This window comes from Melospiza georgiana, chromosome 13 (assembly GCF_028018845.1).
Source record: "Melospiza georgiana isolate bMelGeo1 chromosome 13, bMelGeo1.pri, whole genome shotgun sequence".
Lineage (NCBI taxonomy): Eukaryota > Metazoa > Chordata > Aves > Passeriformes > Passerellidae > Melospiza > Melospiza georgiana.
The window spans coordinates 3,688,250-3,707,115 of NC_080442.1; the positions used below are offsets into that span (position 1 = coordinate 3,688,250).

The 18,866-nt window shown below is 56.9% G+C and overlaps 1 protein-coding gene across 1 annotated transcript in view; it reads right to left on the reverse strand.

Moving 5' to 3' along the window:
- Nucleotides 1–3,408: 3,408 nt before the first annotated feature.
- The window catches only part of SEMA7A (semaphorin 7A (John Milton Hagen blood group)), a 32,862-nt gene continuing 17,404 nt past the window's right edge, over nt 3,409–18,866 (reverse strand). Inside the window, exons 2-14 of the mRNA XM_058033064.1 lie at nt 17,297–17,430; nt 16,050–16,100; nt 15,164–15,259; nt 15,002–15,086; nt 13,801–13,911; nt 11,899–12,038; nt 11,445–11,623; nt 11,235–11,343; nt 9,496–9,694; nt 7,847–7,962; nt 7,127–7,278; nt 6,192–6,259; nt 3,409–4,853 (exon numbers count right to left, since the gene is read on the reverse strand). Coding sequence (XP_057889047.1) covers nt 4,507–4,853; nt 6,192–6,259; nt 7,127–7,278; nt 7,847–7,962; nt 9,496–9,694; nt 11,235–11,343; nt 11,445–11,623; nt 11,899–12,038; nt 13,801–13,911; nt 15,002–15,086; nt 15,164–15,259; nt 16,050–16,100; nt 17,297–17,430 — 1,787 coding nt within the window. The 3' untranslated portion in view covers nt 3,409–4,506. The remainder of the gene's footprint in view (nt 4,854–6,191; nt 6,260–7,126; nt 7,279–7,846; nt 7,963–9,495; nt 9,695–11,234; nt 11,344–11,444; nt 11,624–11,898; nt 12,039–13,800; nt 13,912–15,001; nt 15,087–15,163; nt 15,260–16,049; nt 16,101–17,296; nt 17,431–18,866) is intronic.

Genomic DNA, 18,866 nt, shown 5'->3' on the forward strand with positions numbered 1-18,866 from the left:
AACCTCAAACCCCAGATCCCAAATCCCAAACCTCAAATCCCAAACGCCAAATCCCAAATCCTAAACTCCAAATCCAAAACCCCAAACCCCAAACCCAAAACCCCAAACCCCAGATCCCAACCTCAAATTCCGAATACCAGACTCCAAATTCCAAACCCCATACCCAAAACCCCAAACTCCAAATGCCAAATCCCAAACCCCAAACCCCAGATCCCAAACTCGAAACCCCAAACCTCAAACCCCAGATCCCAAATCCCAAACCTCAAATCCCAAACCCCGAATCCCAAATCCCAAATCCCAAATCCTAAACTCCAAATCCAAATCCCCAAATCCCAAATCCCAAATCCCAAACATCCCCTGTGAGCTTTTGGGAATGGCTTTGGATTGACCTGAGCCGGAGACAAAGCTTGTCCCTTGTCCCTTGTCCCTTGTCCCTTGTCCCTTGTCCCTTGTCCCCAGGCGCTGGGGTGGGGGACAATGGAGAGGGGGACACGGGGGTCCCCTCTTTGGGGTGTCCCCGGGACATCGATGAGCAGCGGGGACGCCGAGCGGGGTTGGCGGCGGATGCGACATCGGCGACAAACACCGGGGGGCGCGCCGGGCCCGTCAGTGCCACCGCGCGGGGACAGCGCCGGTCCCCTCCCTCTGCCGAGCGCGGAGCTGTCCCCTCCTGTCCCATTGTCCCTGTCCCCTCCTGTCCCATGGTCCTTGTCCCCTCCTGTCACATTGTCCTTGTCCCCTCCTGTCCCATTGTCCTTGTCCCCTCCTGTCTCATGGTCCTTGTCCCCTCCTGTCCCATTGTCCCTGTCCCCTCCTGTCCCATGGTCCTTGTCCCCTCCTGTCACATTGTCCTTGTCCCCTCCTGTCCCATGGTCCTTGTCCCCTCCTGTCACATTGTCCTTGTCCCCTCCTGTCCCATGGTCCTTGTCCCCTCCTGTCCCCTGCCAGGCCCAGGCTCTGTCCCCTGCTGTCCCTGTCCCCTCCTGTCCCTGTCCCCATGGCTGTCCCAGCCCCAAACCCCACCGGCTGCAGCCCCACGCCTTGGGGACATGGTGACACAGTGCCACCCCCTCCTGTCCCCCTGCGCTGGGCCCAGGGGACACGAAGGGACTAGGAGGGACATGGAGGGACATGGAGGGACACTGGGGGACCCCGAGGGACACCAAGGGACACTGGGGGACACCGAGAGACACCAAGGGACACAGAGGGATGCTGAGGGACACGGAGGGACGCTGGGGGACACTGAGACATGGACAGACACCGAGGGACACAGAGGGACACAGAGGGACACAAAGGGACACAAAGGGACACAAAGGGACACTGAGGGACACTGAGGGACACTGGGGGACACTGGGGGACATGGAGGGACACAGAAGGATGCCGAGGGACATGGAGGGACACTGGGGGACACAAAGGGATACTGGAGGACATGGAGGGACAAAGAGGGACACTGAGGGACATGGAGGGACATGGAGGGACACCGAGGGATCCTGAGAGACACTGAGGGACACGGAGGGACACTGGGGGACATGGAGAGACACAGAGGGACACCGAGGGACATGGAGGGACACTGGGGGACATGGAGAGACACAGAGGGACACCGAGGGACATGGAGGGACACCGAGAGACACAGAGGGAGGCCGAGGGACATGGAGGGACACTGAGGGACACAAAGGGACACTGGGGGACATGGAGGGACACTGAGGGACTCAGAGGGACACAGAGGGACATGGAGGGTTGCTGGGGAACACAAAGGGACGCAGGGAAACATGGAGGGACACCAGGGGACATGGAGGGACACAGAGGGACGCTGAGGGACATGGAGGGACACTGGGGGACACAAAGGGACACTGGGGGACATGGAGGGACACTGAGGGACAGTGTGGGACACCAAGGGACGCTGAGAGACACAGGGGCACACTGGGGGACACTGAGGGACACCGAGGGACACACTGCATAGTGAAAGAAGCTCTGGGAAAACCCCCAAATGCTCCCGGTGTGTTTGTCGTTGTTTGGGGTTTTCTGTAGGGCAGGCGGCTCCCTCCGCAGGTCCCTACAGGGTATCCATGGGGCGGGGAGGTCTCCGCTTTGCCCGCGCCGGGAAAGGGCTGGAAAAGCTGCTGGAATATCTGAGCCCGTGTGCTGGAGCATCCCGGGTGAGCTCAGGTACCAGAATAACCCCGGGGACAGCGCGGGGACAGCGCGGGGACAGCGCGGGGACAGCGCGGCTCCCTCGGGCCACAACAAATCCCGGGTTTTGGCTCTCTGGATCTGAGGAATCAGCGGGCGGGACTGGGAGCGTGTCCCGGGATAAAAACACCCGCAGGGCTCGGCCTGCGCTGCTTTCCTTGGGGAATTGGGCAAAAAAAAATCCCTGCGGTTTGTCCTGGCTGCCCCCAGGGACGGGGAGGTGACGGCGAGGGGACACCTGCCGGTGTCACTGTCACCCGGGGACTCCGCTTGTCCCCGGGGTGCTCGACCCTCCTCTCTCAGCTGGGTTTTTGGGCAAGGAAAGGGATTTTGGGCAGCTAAACTGGAATCCTGGCAGCCTGCACCCGCTCCCATCCGTTCCAGAGTGGGAGTTCTAGAGCGTCACCTTCGTGCGCTTCTCCCAAAATCTTTCCCGGGATTTTGGATCTTTGGGGTCACACCGGTGGAGCTGGGAATGGGAACAGCTCGGAGTTCCTGCGCTGCACCCAAAAATTCCCTCTGGGATCTGCGATCCTCGATCCCACCCCTCGGGGCTGCCAAAATTCCCGTTCCCGGTTCGGGAATCGCCCGCTCCCGGCTCCTGCCTCTCCCTTCCCGCACGCTGCCGGCGTCAGCGGGAATTCTGTGCCAAAGAGGGATGGAGGCAGGGAAAGGTTTCGCTTTTCTGCTTCCAAGTCTCCCCCAGTGAGGAGCGGGGTCCCCTCAGTGCCACCCGGCTGTGTCACTGCAGTCCTGAGCTGCAGCTCATTCGCCCATCCCGAAATATTCCCTGTGGGCAGGAGCACCGGGAATAGCCGGGAATGGGCCGGGACGAGTCCCTTTGTGCCCCGGCTGATTTGATGGAGGCTTCGGTCGCTCCCGCCTTTTTTAGCACCTTCCAAAATCCCGAATTCCCGTTCCCCGCCTCTCTCCAGCCATTTTCCCGACCAGCAACTCGCTTTTCCCAAAAATCCGGAGCATCCCAGGCAGGAGGAGGGGGGATGGCTCCACACCACAAACCCCACCGCTATTCCCATCCCTCCCTTCCCAGGGCTGCTGCTCACTCCCTCCTTTGGGATTTCCAGCAGGAATTTGCTGCTGGATCAAAACAGGAGCCCCAAAACAGGGGCTGGAGAGAGCAGGACATAGAAAAAAACAGGGGAGATTTCCCCCCATCATTCCCAGTGAGAACCACAGCGCTCTGCTGCTTTTTTCCACTCTTTATTCCAACCATCCGCTTTGGTTACAGGTCTGAAAGGGTTGGGGGGGGTTTTTTGGTAGCTGTTGTGGTGGATTTTTTCTAAATTTTCCTCTCCTGTGATCCGCCCCCACCTGCTGTAATATTATAAAATCCTACAAGACAGAAACGAGCAGTCGGTATAATAAATATCTGTTAGTCCACAAAGTTAAAGTGCTTTGAGAAGGGCTGTGAGAAGCTCTGTCCTGGACTGGGGATGGGGAACATCTTGGGCATGTAGTGCAGTAGGAAGCTCTGGCTCCGGACGTGGCCTCTCCTGAGTGAGCAGGAGCCGGGACAGGCATTGGAAGCACGGCCAGGGTGTCCCCTGGGTGTCCCCGCCCAGGGCAAGGCCGCTCCGGGCTGGGCGAGGTTGGGACAAGGAGCGGGACGCCCCCTTTGCACAGGGGGAAAATCCCGATTTTCACAGTTTAGTCTCGCTCCGAGACCTCCGAGAGCGCGGGGACAGGGACAGAGGCGGGGACAGCCCCCCCGGTGCCCTGAGATCCGCGGCCGCTTTCCCTGAGGGCGCCCAGGGCAGGGTGGGAGCGGCCACGGCCCCTGCGCTGCCCCTCGGCTCGGCTCAGCCGCCTGCGGAGCATTTGTGCGTCTCCAGCATCCTCCCAGCGCCTCCCGCTCCGCTCCGGGCTCTGCTCCCACCTCCCCTCCCCGTCCCCACACCCCAACTCCAGTCACCTTCCGAGGCTTTTCCATGCAAATTCCCAACGCGTGGTGCGCCGATTCCCGACCTCCCTCCCACACCAAACAAAAAAAACAAAACAACGACCCGAGCCCCCCTCAAGCAGGAGGGGACTCGCCGGGAGCGTCCCAGCCCCAACCTCGGGAGGCAGCGGGCATCCCACAGTCCGGAGGAGGCCGAGGGCCGGCTCCTCCTCCTCCTCCTCCTCCTCCTCCTCATCTTCATCACATGCAAGGAGCGGCCGCGCCCTGAGCATCAGCGCATGCATGGCTGGCCGGCGGGGCCGCCACCGCGTGTCGCGCCCTCCTCCCGCGGCTCCGCCAGCGAGGCCGGCGGCGAGGGGCGCTCAAAGCCCACGGGCAGGGCGAGCGGGACGGCGTCAGTGGAAGAGCTCGGCCAGGGCCACCACGAGCAGCAGCCGGAGCCACGAGGCCAACACGGCTGGGGCATGGCCGCGCTGCCAGAGGAAGCGCTGGTGGTCCATCAGGTGCTCCTTGACCAGCGCCTGGCGGAAGCCGTCCTCCTCGGACACGCAGACGTAGCGGCCGTAGTGCTCGCGGCTCACGCTGGGGATGAAGTGGAAGCAGTCGTGCTGGGGGTGGGAGGTGTTGCAGCTCTTGATGAGCACGTCCTCGTGGTACCAGTTGTAGGTGGCGTAGTGGGACTCGATGGAGCAGTTGAGGTAGTAGCGGGACTGCAGCATCACCGAGACGTTGTGGAAGTCGTCTGCGGGGACACGGGGTGAGGGTGGGTTAGCTGGGAGCTGTCTGGGTTTTAGTGGGGTGGGGGAATGCTCAGAGAGAGTTTTGAGTTCTCTTGTGAGAGAGAACTCCTCAAAATTTCCGCTCTGCCCTGTTATTGCTGCTCCCATGTCTCTGCCTGAGAGCACCGAATTTCAAAATTATAATAATTTGGAGAAAGGGGGTTTGCATTTTCTATTTCAGGGGAGGCTCCTGCCTTCCTTAGCAGACACCTGAGACAGATGACCTGTCCAAACCCATCCAAATCAACCCAAACCTGCCCAAACCCATCCAAACTAATCCAAACCTACCCAAATTCATTCAAACCCACCCAAACCAGTCCATACCCATCCAAACCCATCCAAACCCATCCAAACCCATCCAAACCAATCCAAACTCATGCAAACTCATCCAAACCCACCCAAACCCACCCAAACCCATCCAAACCCATCCAAACTCATCCATACCCATCCAAACCCACCCAAACCTACCCAAACCCATCCAAACCCATCCAAACTCATCCAAACCCATCCAAACCCATCCAAACCCATCCAAACCTACCCAAACCTACCCAAACTCATCCAAACCCACCCAAACCCACCCAAATCCATCCAAACCCACCCAAACCCATCCAAACTCATCCAAACCAACCCAAACCTGCCCAAACCCATCCAAACCCACCCAAACCTGTCCATACCCATCCAAACCCACCCAAACCCATCCAAACCAACCCAAACCTGCCTAAACCCATCCAAACCCACCCAAACCTGTCCATACCCATCCAAACCCATCCAAACCCATCCAAACTCATGCAAACCCATCCAAACCCATCCAAACCCACCCAAATCCATCCAAACCCTCCCAAACCCATCCAAACCCACCCAAATCCATCCAAACCCTCCCAAACCCATCCAAACCCACTCAAATCCATCCAAACCCTCCCAAACTCATCCAAACCTACCCAAACTCATCCAAACCCACCCAAACCCACTCAAATCCATCCAAACCCTCCCAAACCCATCCAAACTCATCCAAGTCCATCCAAACCCAACCAAACCAACCCAAATCCATCCAAATCCATCCAACTCATCCAAGTCCATCCAAACCCACCCAAACCCATCCAAACCCATTCAAACTCGTCCAAACATTTCCAAACCCGCCCAAACTCATCCAAACCCACCCATATCCTTCCAAATTCACCCAAACAAAACCAAACCTGCCCAAACACAGCCAAACCCACCCAAACCCATCTAAACCAACCCAAACTCATCCAAAGCCTGGAGAATCCAACAATTCCTTCCCCAACCCCAACATCTCCACGTACCTTCCTTGACGTCACCCCTCTGGCAGCTTCCTTGCCACGAGTCCAAGTTCAGGTTCTGGAGCACGTCCCTGGGGGATGGGAACAGAAATAAGCACCAACAGAACTTCAGGAACTGGTGGTTCAGAGATGGGAATCTCCCCCATCCATCCCAGTTTCAGAAGGTTGGAGATGACCAGCGCGAGACCCAGCAGCAAGGAGAGGGGTTGGGTGCCCAAAACCCTTCAAGGGAGGGAGGGATCCATGCAGAGCACCCCAAATTCTTGGGGAAAGGGGTTGGGTGCCCAAAACCCTTCAAGGGAGGAATAGATCCATGCACAGAACACCCCAAACTTTCAAGGAGAGAGGTTGGGTGCCCAAAACCGTTTAAGGGATTGATGGATCCATGCAGAGCTCTCCAAACTCTTGGGGACAGAGGTTGGGTGTCCAAAACCCTTCAGGGGAGGGAGGGATCCATGCAGGGCACCCCAAACTTTCAGGGAGAGGGATTGGATGCCCAAAACCCTTCAAGGGGAGGGATGGATCCATGCAGAGCACCCCAAACTCTTGGGGAGAGGGGTTGGGTGCCCAAAACTCTTTAGGGGAGTGATGGATCCATACAGAGAACCCCGAACTCCTGAGGAGAGGGGTTGGGTGCCCAAAACCCTTCAAGGGAGGGATGGATCCGCAAAGAGCACTCCAAACTTTTGGTGAGAGGGATTGGATGCCCAAAACCCTTCAAGGGAGGGAGGGATCCACACAGAGCACCCCAAAGTGTTGGGAAAAGGCATTTGGGTGCCCAAAACCCTTCAAGAGAGTGATGGATCCACACAGAGCATCCCAAACCTTTGGGCACAACGCATCCACCCCAAACCCACGCACGCGCTCAGCCCAGGAGGGGAATGCTGGGGGTGTGGGTGTTTGCCCGGTGGGATTGGGGTGGGGATGGCCCCCCACACCTGCTGAGGGCCAGCGAGAGGCAGGAGCCGTTGGCCCAGCCGCAGTAGGGGTCCCTGGCCAGCACGCAGCTGTGGCAGTTGTTGCGGTAGGCCCCGCACATGTCCATGGGCAGCTCCAGGACGCGGCGGCTGGAGCCCACGTAGAGCACGGCCTGCGGGAGGAGAGCACAGCAACGGTCATTCCGTGTCCCAGGGGAGGTCAGTAAGGAGTTGGAGCTGCTGGAAGGAGGCCAAGGAGATGCTCTGAGGGTGGAGCTCCTCTAGAGCCAGGCTGGGAGAGCTGGTGGTGCTCAGTTGGAGAGGGGAAGGCTCCAGGGAGAGCTCAGAGCCCCTTGCAAGGCCCAAAGGGCTCCAGGAAAGCTGGAGAGGGAATTTGGAGGGACAGGACACAGGGAATGGCTTCCACTGCCAGAAGGCAAGGATGAATGGGATATTGGGAAGGAATTGTTCCCTGGGAGGGTGGGGAGGGGCTGGGATGGAATTCCTTGTGGCTGCCCCTGGATCCCTGGAAGTGCCCAAGGCCAGGGTGGGCATTGGGGCTTGGAGCACCCTGGGATAGTGGAAGGTGGGGCTGGATGATCATTAAAGGTCACAGGGTGATCACAAAAGGTCCCTTCCAACCCAAATAGTTCCATGATTTCACACCCAGGCCCCGGGGCTGGCCCTGACCCTCCCATGCCTGACCCACCCCATTCTCCCACCCCCGGAGCAGGGACCCACCCTGGTGTGGTCCAGGATCATGGACTGGATGGGATCCTTGTTGGGGAACACCTGGATCTCCACGATGTTCTGCACCCCGTCTGGCAGCTCCACCACCTTGTGGATGGACCCCTTGTCTGGGGAGAGAGAGGGCACAGCCCTGGTGAGGGGGTGACGGTGCCAGGAGGTGCCCCCCAGACCTGACACCCAGCGAGGGCAGGAGCAGCACCCCGAGGGAACAGGGGTGCGAATCCTCGGGGTTCCCCCTTCCCAGGGGGATCCCTTTTCCCCTCAGCCAGGGGAAGGGGAAGCCCAGCTCGGGCAGGACCCCCAGGGGACTCTGCCCATCCCACAGCCCTTCCTGTGGGATCAGGCTGCCCAGGAGGACCCTGCAGGCTGTGTTTAGACCCAGGATTCTGCAAATTTTCTATTGCCCTGTCCCTCTGTTTCTCTCTATTTCAACTCTATTTCTCTGTTTCTCTCTTTCTCTGTTTCGCTCTAACTCTGTTTCTCTCTTTCTGTCTTTATTTCAGTTTCTCTCTATAGCTCCGTTTCTCTATTTCTCTCGATTTCTCTGTTTCTCTCTAACTCTCTTTCTCTGTTCCTATATTTCTCTGTTTCTTTGTTCTTGTATTTCTGTTTCTCAATTTCGTTGTTTCTCTATTTATTACTCTATTTTTCTATTTCTCTTTCTGTTTCTCTTTAACTCTGTTTCTCACTCTGTTGCTCTATTTTTCTATTACTCTTTCTCTGTTTCTCTGTCTCTCTCTAACTCTGTTGCTCTATTTTTCTATTTCTCTTTAACTCTGTTTCTCTGTCTCTCTCTAACTCTGTTGCTCTATTTTTCTATTTCTTTTTTTTTTCTGTTTGTCTCCATTTCTCTGTTTCTACCTCACTTGTTCTGTTTCTCTATTTCTATTTCTTTCTTTCTTTCTTTCTTTCTTTCTTTCTTTCTTTCTTTCTTTCTTTCTTTCTTTCTTTCTTTCTTTCTTTCTTTCTTTCTTTCTTTCTTTCTTTCTTTCTCTCTTTCTTTCTTTCTCTCTTTCTCTCTTTCTCTCTTTCTCTCTTCTCTCTCTCTCTCTTTCTTTCTTTCTTTCTTTCTTTCTTTCTTTCTTTCTTTCTTTCTTTCTTTCTTTCTTTCTTTCTTTCTTTCTTTCTTTCTTTCTTTCTTTCTTTCTTTCTCTGTTTGCAACTGTCTCTATTTCTCTGTTTCTACCTCTCTTGTTCTGTTTCCCAATTTCTCTCAATTTCCCTGTTTCTCCCTAGCTGTAAAATCCCAAATCCATCACTCGTGGGCCCCAATCCAACCCCAGCCACCCACCGAGAGCCGGCTGCACTGTCTCCATCACAAAACCAACAATTTAAACCCCTGCAGGTCCCTCAGAGTGCCAGGGAACACATCCCACAGACGGGAGGCACCAGGACAGCTCGGGCAGCACCAAAACCCAACCGAGCTGCTCTTGGGGAACGATTTCTGCCCCCCAGCACGAAGCGTGCCCGCCTCCCCCGTGCCTGGGACGCTGCCCGCAGCCCGCCTGTGCCCACACAGCCAGCCTGGCAGCGTTCTGCTGTTCCCGAAATTTGGCAGCTCGCCGCTGCCTGACGAACATATGCCAGGCTGGGCACGCAGCCCTGCCCGCGGGGAATGTCCCTGCGCGGTGTCCCCGCACCTGTGGCCAGGTAGAGGACGTTGTAGCGGTGCCCGTCGGCCGCGGGCACCTCGTGCACGCCGATTTTCTGGTAGCGGTGCTTGTTGTGGAACAGGGGGCTGCGCGACGGGGACAGCGGCTCCACCCGCTCCTCCACCTCCGGGTGGCTGTCCGCGATCTTGAAGGTCTCGCTCGGCGTGTGCTGCCCCGAGGGGACGCACTGCGGGACAGGAGGGGACACTCAGAGGGTGCTGCCCCGAGGGGACAGAAGGGGACAAAGGGGACACTCAGATGGTGCTGCCCCGAGGGGACACACTGCGGGACAGGAGGGGACAAAGGGGACACTCAGAGGGTGCTGCCCCGAGGGGACACGCTGAGGGACAGGAGGGGACACTCAGAGGGACTCTCAGAAGGTGCTGCCCCGAGGGGACACACTGAGGGACAGGAGGGGACAAACGGGACACTCAGAGGGTGCTGCCCCGAGGGGACACGCTGAGGGACAGGAGGGGACACTCAGAGGGTGCTGCCCCGAGGGGACAGAAGGGGACAAAAGGGACACTCAGAGGGTGCTGCCCGGAGGGGACAAAAGGGACACTCAGAGGGTGCTGCCCCGAGGGGACAGAAAGGGACAAAAGGGACATTCAGAGGGTGCTGCCCCGAGGGGATACGCTGAGGGACAGGAGGGGACACTCAGAGGGTGCTGCCCCGAGGGGACGCACTGCGGGACAGGAGGGGACAAAGGGGGCACTCAAAGGGTGCTGCCCCGAGGGGACAGAAAGGGACAAAAGGGACACTCAGAGGGTGCTGCCCACAGCAGGGACACACTGCGGGACAGGGGACAGGAGGGGACAAAGGGGACACTCAGAGGGTGCTGCCCCGAGGGGACACACTGAGGGACAGGAGGGGACAAAAGGGACAATCAGAGGGTGCTGCCCCGAGGGGACAGAAAGGGACAAAAGGGACATTCAGAGGGTGCTGCCCCGAGGGGACACACTGCGGGACAGGAGGGGACACTCAGAGGGTGCTGCCCGGAGGGGACACGCTGAGGGACAGGAGGGGACAAAGGGGACACTCAGAGGGTGCTGCCCACAGCAGGGACACAATGCGGCACAGGGGACAGAAGGGGACAAAAGGGACCATCAGAGGGTGCTGCCCGGAGGGGACAAAAGGGACAAAAGGACCTTCAGAGGGTGCCGCCTCGAGGGGACTTAGTACAGGAGAGGGGACAGAACGAGACAAAAGGGACCAGAGTCATAGGGTGCTGCCCCGAGGGGACAAAAGGGGACAAAAGGGACCATCAGAAGGTGAAGCTCCGAGGGGACCCACTGCCGGACAGGGGACAAAAGGGACCGGAGTAAGTGGGTGCTGCCCCGAGGGGACAAAAGGGACCATCAGAGGGTGCTGCCCCGAGGGGACAAAAGGGACCATCAGAGGGTGCTGCCCCAAGGGGATCCAATGCAGACACAAGGGACAGAAGGGGACAGAAGGGACCATCAGAGGGTGAGATGCTGCCCCGAGGGGACGCGCTGCGGGCAGAGGGGACAAAAGGCAGAGTCAGAGGATGGCAGGGCACTGAGGATGGCAGTGGAAGGGACAGCTCTGCCCCACGGGTGTTGTCACTGTGCCCGTGCCAGGTGCCCTCTGAGATCCTCTCTCCCCGTGCTTCCCACGAAGGGATCAGACCTTTTCCAGCCTCCCTCCATTCCCAGCCGGTCCCTCCCTCCGTGTCCCCTTCCCGGGGTCCCCCGGGCCTCCCTCACCTGGCCGGGTTTGACCTCGGGGGTGGGGCCGTTGTAGCCTTTGAGCCGCGATGTCCTGAACACGTTGTCGATGTCCCCGAAGGAGTAAACGCAGACGGCAGAGCTCCCCCTGAGGGGACAACGACAGGGTCAGGGGGACATCGGGCTGTGCCCGCCGCCGTGCCTGCTCCAGCTGTTTTCCAGCCCTGGATTTGGGCCAGGGCCCCTCACCAGGTGTTGGTGAAGAGCCCGTAGACCTTGGAGTGCCGCCAGTCACCGGCAGGGACGAAGAAGACGTCCTGGAGCCAGTTGAAGTTGCCCTTGGTGACGGGGTCCACGCAGATCAGGGTGGCCTTGAGGAACGTGGTCCACTTGGAGGCTGAGAGGGAGCTGGTTCCTCCCCTGTCCTCCTGGGGGACAGGGACAGCAGGGAGGGAGTCAGGGTTTGGGGGAGAACACCCCAAAATGCCCATCCTGATGGGGAACTGCGGGATGCTGCCACAATCCCGTTCCTGCCTTCCTGGTGAGATGGAGCAGGGAATTCTCTCCCCTATAAGGCTGAAGGACAAGGCTGTGCCCCTCTCAGAGGGGCCAAACCAAGCCTGGGTCAGCCCAGAGAAGCTGACACGTGCCCTGTCTCCCCCAGAGCTGTCCTGGCTGCCACCCCAGCCTGTCCCCAAGGTACCTTACACAGCTGGGCCACCCGCGAGATGTTGCGGGGCGCCTCGGGGCTCTTGTCGGGGTTGTCCTCGCGGAAGAAGTAATAAATCTTGTCCTGGTGAGGCTCCTCGTGCCTCAGCGTGGTGGCCTTGACAAACTGAGGGTCTGGAGAGGCAAGGGACAGAGCTTGGACCTGGTTTCATCTGGTGGGGGCAGGGCAGGGAGTGGGACATGGCTGTGGCCCAGGGAAAGGACAGATCTGAGCCCAGGCTGGCCCTGCTGATCTTTGGGAAGGCTGAGCTAGAACTGAGACTAGATAGAATTAAATAATAAAACAGGGATTTATTAAAAGGATTTCCCCAATGGATCCACCTTGGGCAGCACAAGAGCCAACCAAGATGAGCCAAAATGGTCACAAAAATGGACACAAAGGTCTCTGACTTTTGTAAGTTCTGCTTCATTTGCATATTGGAATTAATTGTCCAGTTGCAGCTTTAGGTTATGAAATCCCATCCTTCTTGTTTTTCTCTCTTCAGCCCACATTGTTTGTGCCCTTGGGCCTGAGATTTGGATCATTTGGCCTTGGTCCCCAGCTAGAGCAGGAATTGTTTTGCTCTGTGCAGAGAGCTCAGCATCCCCTAACTCAGCTCACCAGACCCACACACTAAAGCAGAACAGAATCTGAAAATACAAAAGCTAAACCTGAGGCATCAGTGCCACCTTCCCAGTGCCTCCTGCCTGACTGCACAGACTCATTCCCTGGAGCCTGGGGAAGCCCAGGCAGCCACAGAAACCTGAGTCCCTCCTGACTCTGGGAGCTGTTGTGGGAAGGAAGGAAGGACGGATCCCTCAGGAGGAGCAATCCGTGCTGTGCGTTGGGAAAACCCCATAACACCATTCCTATTAATGCACCCCTGGGTCCCTCTGAGCATCCTGAGCTGCTGTTTCCATAGCAGGGAATCTCCAGGGATCAGTCTGGCAGCCCTGGGGCTCTCAGGCCTGCCTTGGTTTCCCCCTCCCTGTTTTATCCCCCTGTTACTTTAATTCCGTTTTTATCCCATTAATCCCCCATTTCCCCCCCGGGAAGCCACCACAGCAGCCACCACAAGCCCAGGGAAGTGGAGCAGGGTCCTTTCCCCGTGTCCCCTCCCTGGGTTTGGCCTGGCTGGGGTTTGCCAGGGCCCCTGCCTGCAATGGAAGTTGCCCAATGTTGTGGGGCAGCTGCCACATTTTGCATTTTACACAACCCAATTTCCTTCCACCCCGCAGGAGGGACTTGCCAGCCTCATTTCCCCATACCTCAAGGACAGGGAAGTCTCTTTTGTGCTGGTTTGGGGCAGGGCTCAGGGGAAGCTGGCTTCCTGCTGGCTGGCACCGAGGGCACCTGATCTGTCAGATTGAGTTTAGGGGGCACTGGGGCAGTACAGCTGCACCACAAACTGGAGTTTCTCTAGTGGGGAATCAACATTTAGCTGTGGATCTCCCTCAGCACAAAATTCCATTGCCAAAGAACCAGGAATTTCCAGTTCTTGATGTCCAGAAAGTGCTTCAAGAAGATCAGGGAACCAATAACACCAGTTGGTTATGGGATTGGTCTTGTGGGCAGCCTCACACCAATATTTGTCACCACTGGGTATTGGCCACTCCTTGGCTGGCACTGGCACTCCAAACAGGTCACAAAGGGTTTGTTTGGGCTTGAACTGGTCAAACATTTGGTGTCTGAGCCTGCTGACTTGGCTAAAGCAACCCAAACATTCATTTTTTGGTGGATCTACAGCCATATCTGCACTGCAAAAGCCAGCAAAGCAAAACTAATGAGTTTTGCTTAATCTGACACCCACAAGAGGCTCTGGAGCTTCTCCTGCCCCTGCCCCATGGAATGTCCCACTGCCAGGAATGTCCCCTTGCTGGGAATGTCCCCACTCACTCTGCATCACGGTGTCACTGGTGTAGAGCTCTCCCCCGCCCCTCACGCGGCGGAACCGAGGGATCTTCCCGTTCTGCTGGCTCTTCTTGATGGTGGAGTAGATGTCCTGGCCTGTGGGGAGAGGATGAGGAGGAGTGAAAGCAGCCAGGACTTCCTGGGCATGGCAGGGATGGTGGGTGTGGAACAGGAATCCCAGTCCTGACACCCGGTCCTTGAAGGGTGGCAGGGACACATTCTTGGAAGGATCCTCACCTGTCCCCACACCAGGCCTGGAGCAGTGGAATCACTGCAGGCCCTCCTTCCCGGGTCCCTCCCAACCCAAAGCATTCCCAATTCAGGTATCTCCTTCTGAGGTCCCTCTTGACCCAAAACATTCCTGATTCAAGTCCCTCCTTCCCAGGTCCCTCCCAACCCAAAACATTCCTGATTCAGGTCCTTCCCAGGTCCCTCCCAACCCAAAACATTCCTGATTCAGGTCCTTCCCAGGTCCCTCTTGACCCAAAACATTCCTGATTCAAGTTCCTCCTCCCAAGGTCCCTCCTGGCCCAGAACATTCCTGATTCAAGTCCCTCCAAGGTCCCTCTTGACCCAAAACATTCCTAATGCAGGTCTATCCTCCCAAGGTCCCTCTTGACCCAAAGCATTCTTGATTCAGGTTCCTCCCAACCCAAAGCATTTCCAAAGAATTCCCAATTCAGGTCCCTCCTTCTGAGGTCCATTTTGACTCAAAACATTCCTGATTCAGATCCCTCCTTCCCAGGTCCCTCTTGACCCAAAGCATTCCTGACCCAAAACATTCCTGATTCAAGTCCCTCCTTCCAAAGTCCCTCCTGACCCAAAGCATTCCCAATTCAGGTCCCTCCCAAACCAAAATACTCCCAAAACATTCCTGATTCAGGTTCCTCCTTCTGAGGTCTCTCCCCACCCAAAACATTCCTGATTCAGGTCCTTCCCAGGTCCCTCCTGACCCAAAGCATTCCTGGTTCCCAACGTTTCTCCCACACAGAGTCCCCACTCACGCCCCCATGGGAATCTCCAACCTCTGTCCTAATGAAATGTGCATTTCCATGGGGACAAAATGAGGAGAACCAAGGAGACAAAGCCCTCAGAGCAGCCTCAGGGGGTTGCTGTTTGTCCCAGGGAGGCTTTGGGCACAACAAAACCACTGGAAAACGGGAAAATGGGAAAATATCCCTCTTACCATCGACAACGACGAGGGTGTTGGAGTCAGGGGTGAAGGGAGCGATCCCTCTCCCATCCCAGGGCTGGCTCTCCTTCCTCTGTGTCTGGGGAAGGACAGAAGGGGATCCTGAGTGGGGTCAGGCCGGGTTTTCCCCGCTCAGGAAGGGGGAAGGATCCGTACCACGTTCCAGCAGGTGGGAGCGCAGGCGCCGGTGCCGCACACGAGGAGCCCGTCCCCGTACTGCTCCACCAGGGTCAGGTAATTCCGGCTGTCCTCCTGCAGGGGGAGAGGAGCCTGGCCATGGCACTGAGCCCCCAGCACCTCACGGATTCCCACATCCTCCCTGGGTTTTCCCAGATCCCCTCATCCAGAGGGAGCTCATGAGGAGCACACACAGCTCCTTCAACCAAATACTCCGGCCCTGCCCATCCCGCTGTTCCCTCTTCGACCCAAATCCTCCCCATCCTGTTATTCTCTCTTCAACCCAAATCTTCCCCATCCCCTTATTCCTTCAACTCAAATCCTCCCCGTCCTGTTATTCCTTCAACCCAAATCCTCCCCATCCCGCTGTTCCCTGTGCAACCCAAATCCTTCCTATCCCATTATTCCTTCTTCAATCTAAATCCTCCCCATCCCATTATTCCTTCTTCAACCCAAACACTCTCCATCCTACTATTCCTTGAACTCAAATTCTCCCCATCCTGTTATTCCTTCAACCCAAATCCTCCCCATTCCATTATTCCCTCTTCAACCCAAATTCTTCCCATCCCATTTTTCCTTGAACCAAATCCTCCCCATCCCATTATTGTCTCCTTCAACCCAAATCCTCCCCATCCTGTTATTCCTCCAACCCAAATCCTCCCCATCTTGTTATTCCCTCCTTCAACCCAAATCCTCCCCATCCCATTATTCCTCCAACCCAAATCCTCCCCATCCTGTTATTCCTTCTTCAACCCAAATCCTCCCCTTCCCATTATTCCTCCAACCCAAATCCTCCCCATCCTGTTATTCCCTCCTTCAACCCAAATCCTCCCCATCCCATTGCTCCCTCACAGGTGGGACCTACCAAATTCCCAGAGGACACGCACTGGCCTTCATTTCTCACCGGGAACTCTTCCTAGGATAAAGGAGAGGGAAACGTTTCCATTGCTGCTCTCCCAAGGCCACCAGGCATGGGGTCAGCATCCCACAAGGTCACCAAAACCCACGAGGTGTCCTTGTCCCCCACCCCTGGCACTTGAAATCCAGCATGAAGGCCAGGCTGGATGCCAGTGACGAAATCTGAGCATTGCTGCTCCCAAGTCAGAAAGGATCCCCGGCTGGAAACATCCGGGATGGATCCAGAAAGGATCCCATGGAAAGAGCCAGGATGGATCCAGAAAAGATCCCTGGCTGGAAACATCCCCCCTGCACAGCACAGAGGACCTCAGAGGGATCCCACCAAAGGAAGAACCCACCCATGGCCAATGCAGGAGATTTAACTCTAATCCTAATCCTAACCCTAATCCTGGCTGGAAACATCCAGGATGGATCCAGAAAGGATTCCAGGATGGAAACATTTGGGATGGATCCAGAAAGAATCCTTGGATGGGAGCATCCAGGATGGATCCAGAAAGGATCTAAAGCTGGAAATATCTATGATGGAACCAGAAAGGATCCCCACCTGGAAATATCTAGGATGGATCCAGAAAGGATCCCCACCTGGAAATATCTAGGATGGATCCAGAAAGGATCTAAAGTTGGAAATATCCAGGATGGATCCAGAAAGGATCCCCACCTGGAAATATCTAGGATGGATCCAGAAAGGATCTAAAGTTGGAAATATCTAGGATGGATCCAGAAAGGATCCCAGTCTGGAAACATCAGCCCTGTGGGGCATTGAGAACCTCCAAGGGATCCCACCCAAGGTAGAACCTGCCCATGGACAACATGGAAAATTTAACACTAATCCAAATCCTAACCCTAACTCTAATCCTAAACCTAACCCTACCCAGAGGGAATCCCACCCTGGGAAGAACCTGCCCATGGCCAGCAGGGGATATTTAAGCCTAAACCTACGCCTAAGCCTAACCCTAAATCTAACCCTAACCAGGGGGGACCCTACCCAAGGTAGAACCCGCCCATGGCCAACAGGGTAGACTGAACCCTAACCCCAACCCCAACCATTCTTTCCTGCTGGGATTTTGTTTCCTGGCACGATGGAGCCGGCTGGGCAGACACCAGGCTCCTCCAGGCCTGGAATGTGGGTTGGGAGATGGATCCCAGACCCTTTTGATGGGGTTTTGCTCCAAGCCCGTTAGCAGCGCCCCTCACCGTGTAGTTCTCACGCGTTGCAAAGTCGTAGTAGTAGAGCCTGCCCTCGCCCCCGACGTAGATGGAGGAGGTGTTTTCCTGGTGGAAGAACACTGGGAACCTCTCCCTCCGTGGGAACACATATTCCTTGGCACCTGGGAAGGGCACACACCTCAGGGAGCTGCTCTGGGGGCACCCGCTGAGCCCATCTCTTCCTGTGCCCTTGGAGGGTGGACAGGGTTTGGATCTCAGAAGAAATGGATCAACAGGGTGTGGATCTCAGGAGGATGGACAGGGTTTGGATCTCAGAAGAAATGGATCAACAGGGTGTGGGTCTCAGGAGGATGGACAGGGTTTGGATCTCCAGGAAAGATGGAGAGGGTGTGAATCTCCAGGAGGATGGACAGGGTTTGGATTCCAGGAGGATGGACATGGTTTGGATCTCAGAAGGATGGACATGGTTTGGATCTCCAGGAGGGATGGACAGGTTTTGGATCCCAAGAGGATGGACGGGGTTTGGATCCCAGGGCCAGGAGGGATGGACAGGATTTGGATATCCAGGAGGAATGGACAGGGTTTGGATCCCAGGAGGGATGAACAGGGTTTGGATCTCAGGCCAGGAAGGATCAACAGGGTTTGTATCCTAGAAGGTATGGACAGGGTTTGGATTCCATAAGGGATGGACAGGGTGTGGATCCCAGGGCCAGGAAGGATGGACAGGGTTTGGATCTCCAGGAAGACGGACAGGGTTTGGATCTCCAGGAAGACGGACAGGGTTTGGATCCCAGCATGATCAACAGGGTTTGGATCCCAGGAGGGATGGACAAGGTTTGGATCCCAGGAGGATGGACAGGGTTTGGATCCCAGGAGGGATGGACAGGGTTTGGATCCCAGAGCCAGGAGGGACAGACAGGGTTTGGATGCCAGGAGGGATGGACAGGGTTTGGATCCCAGGCCGGAGCCCAGGTCTGACAGATGAAAGTTTCACCACCCCCAGACTCCATGTCCCAGACAGGAACAAAAAGTGACAGCTAGCGTTCAGACGTCCCAGCTGGCAGCAGATCCGTCTGTCTGTCCCTCTGCCCTTCCTCTTTCACATCCCACCTTCTCCAGCCCCCCTTCCCTTCAAACCCCTGCCATTCCCGCTGCATAGGCTGGGTGAGGCTGGCCCTGCTCCCCCCCTAGGATCCCAAAAACCCGAGGTGTGCTCGGGGATCGCTCTGGGGCTCAGGGCCGCCCTCTGCCCGGCACTCCGAGCTCTCCATCCCCGCTTCTCCCTCTCCCAAACACAGCGGCCTCTGCCCTGGGCAGCGCTCCCAGAGCTCGGCCAAAGGCTGAGAACGCCGCTGGAGCTGGCAGCCGCCACTGTCGGGTAATTAATCGGCGGCGCGTGGCTCTTAATTGCCAGGGCTGGCACTTGGCACTGCCCCGCCCAGCAAGAGGCGCCTCGGAGGTCAGCGGGGCGCTGGATTCCCGCTGGGTTTGGGGGTTATCCCCATCTCCTGCGGGTCACTCATCCCTTAAAACAAGCAGAGTTTTCCCAGCAAGGCTTGGGGAAGCTGCCAGAACCATCCAGGTCCGATTTGGGGAC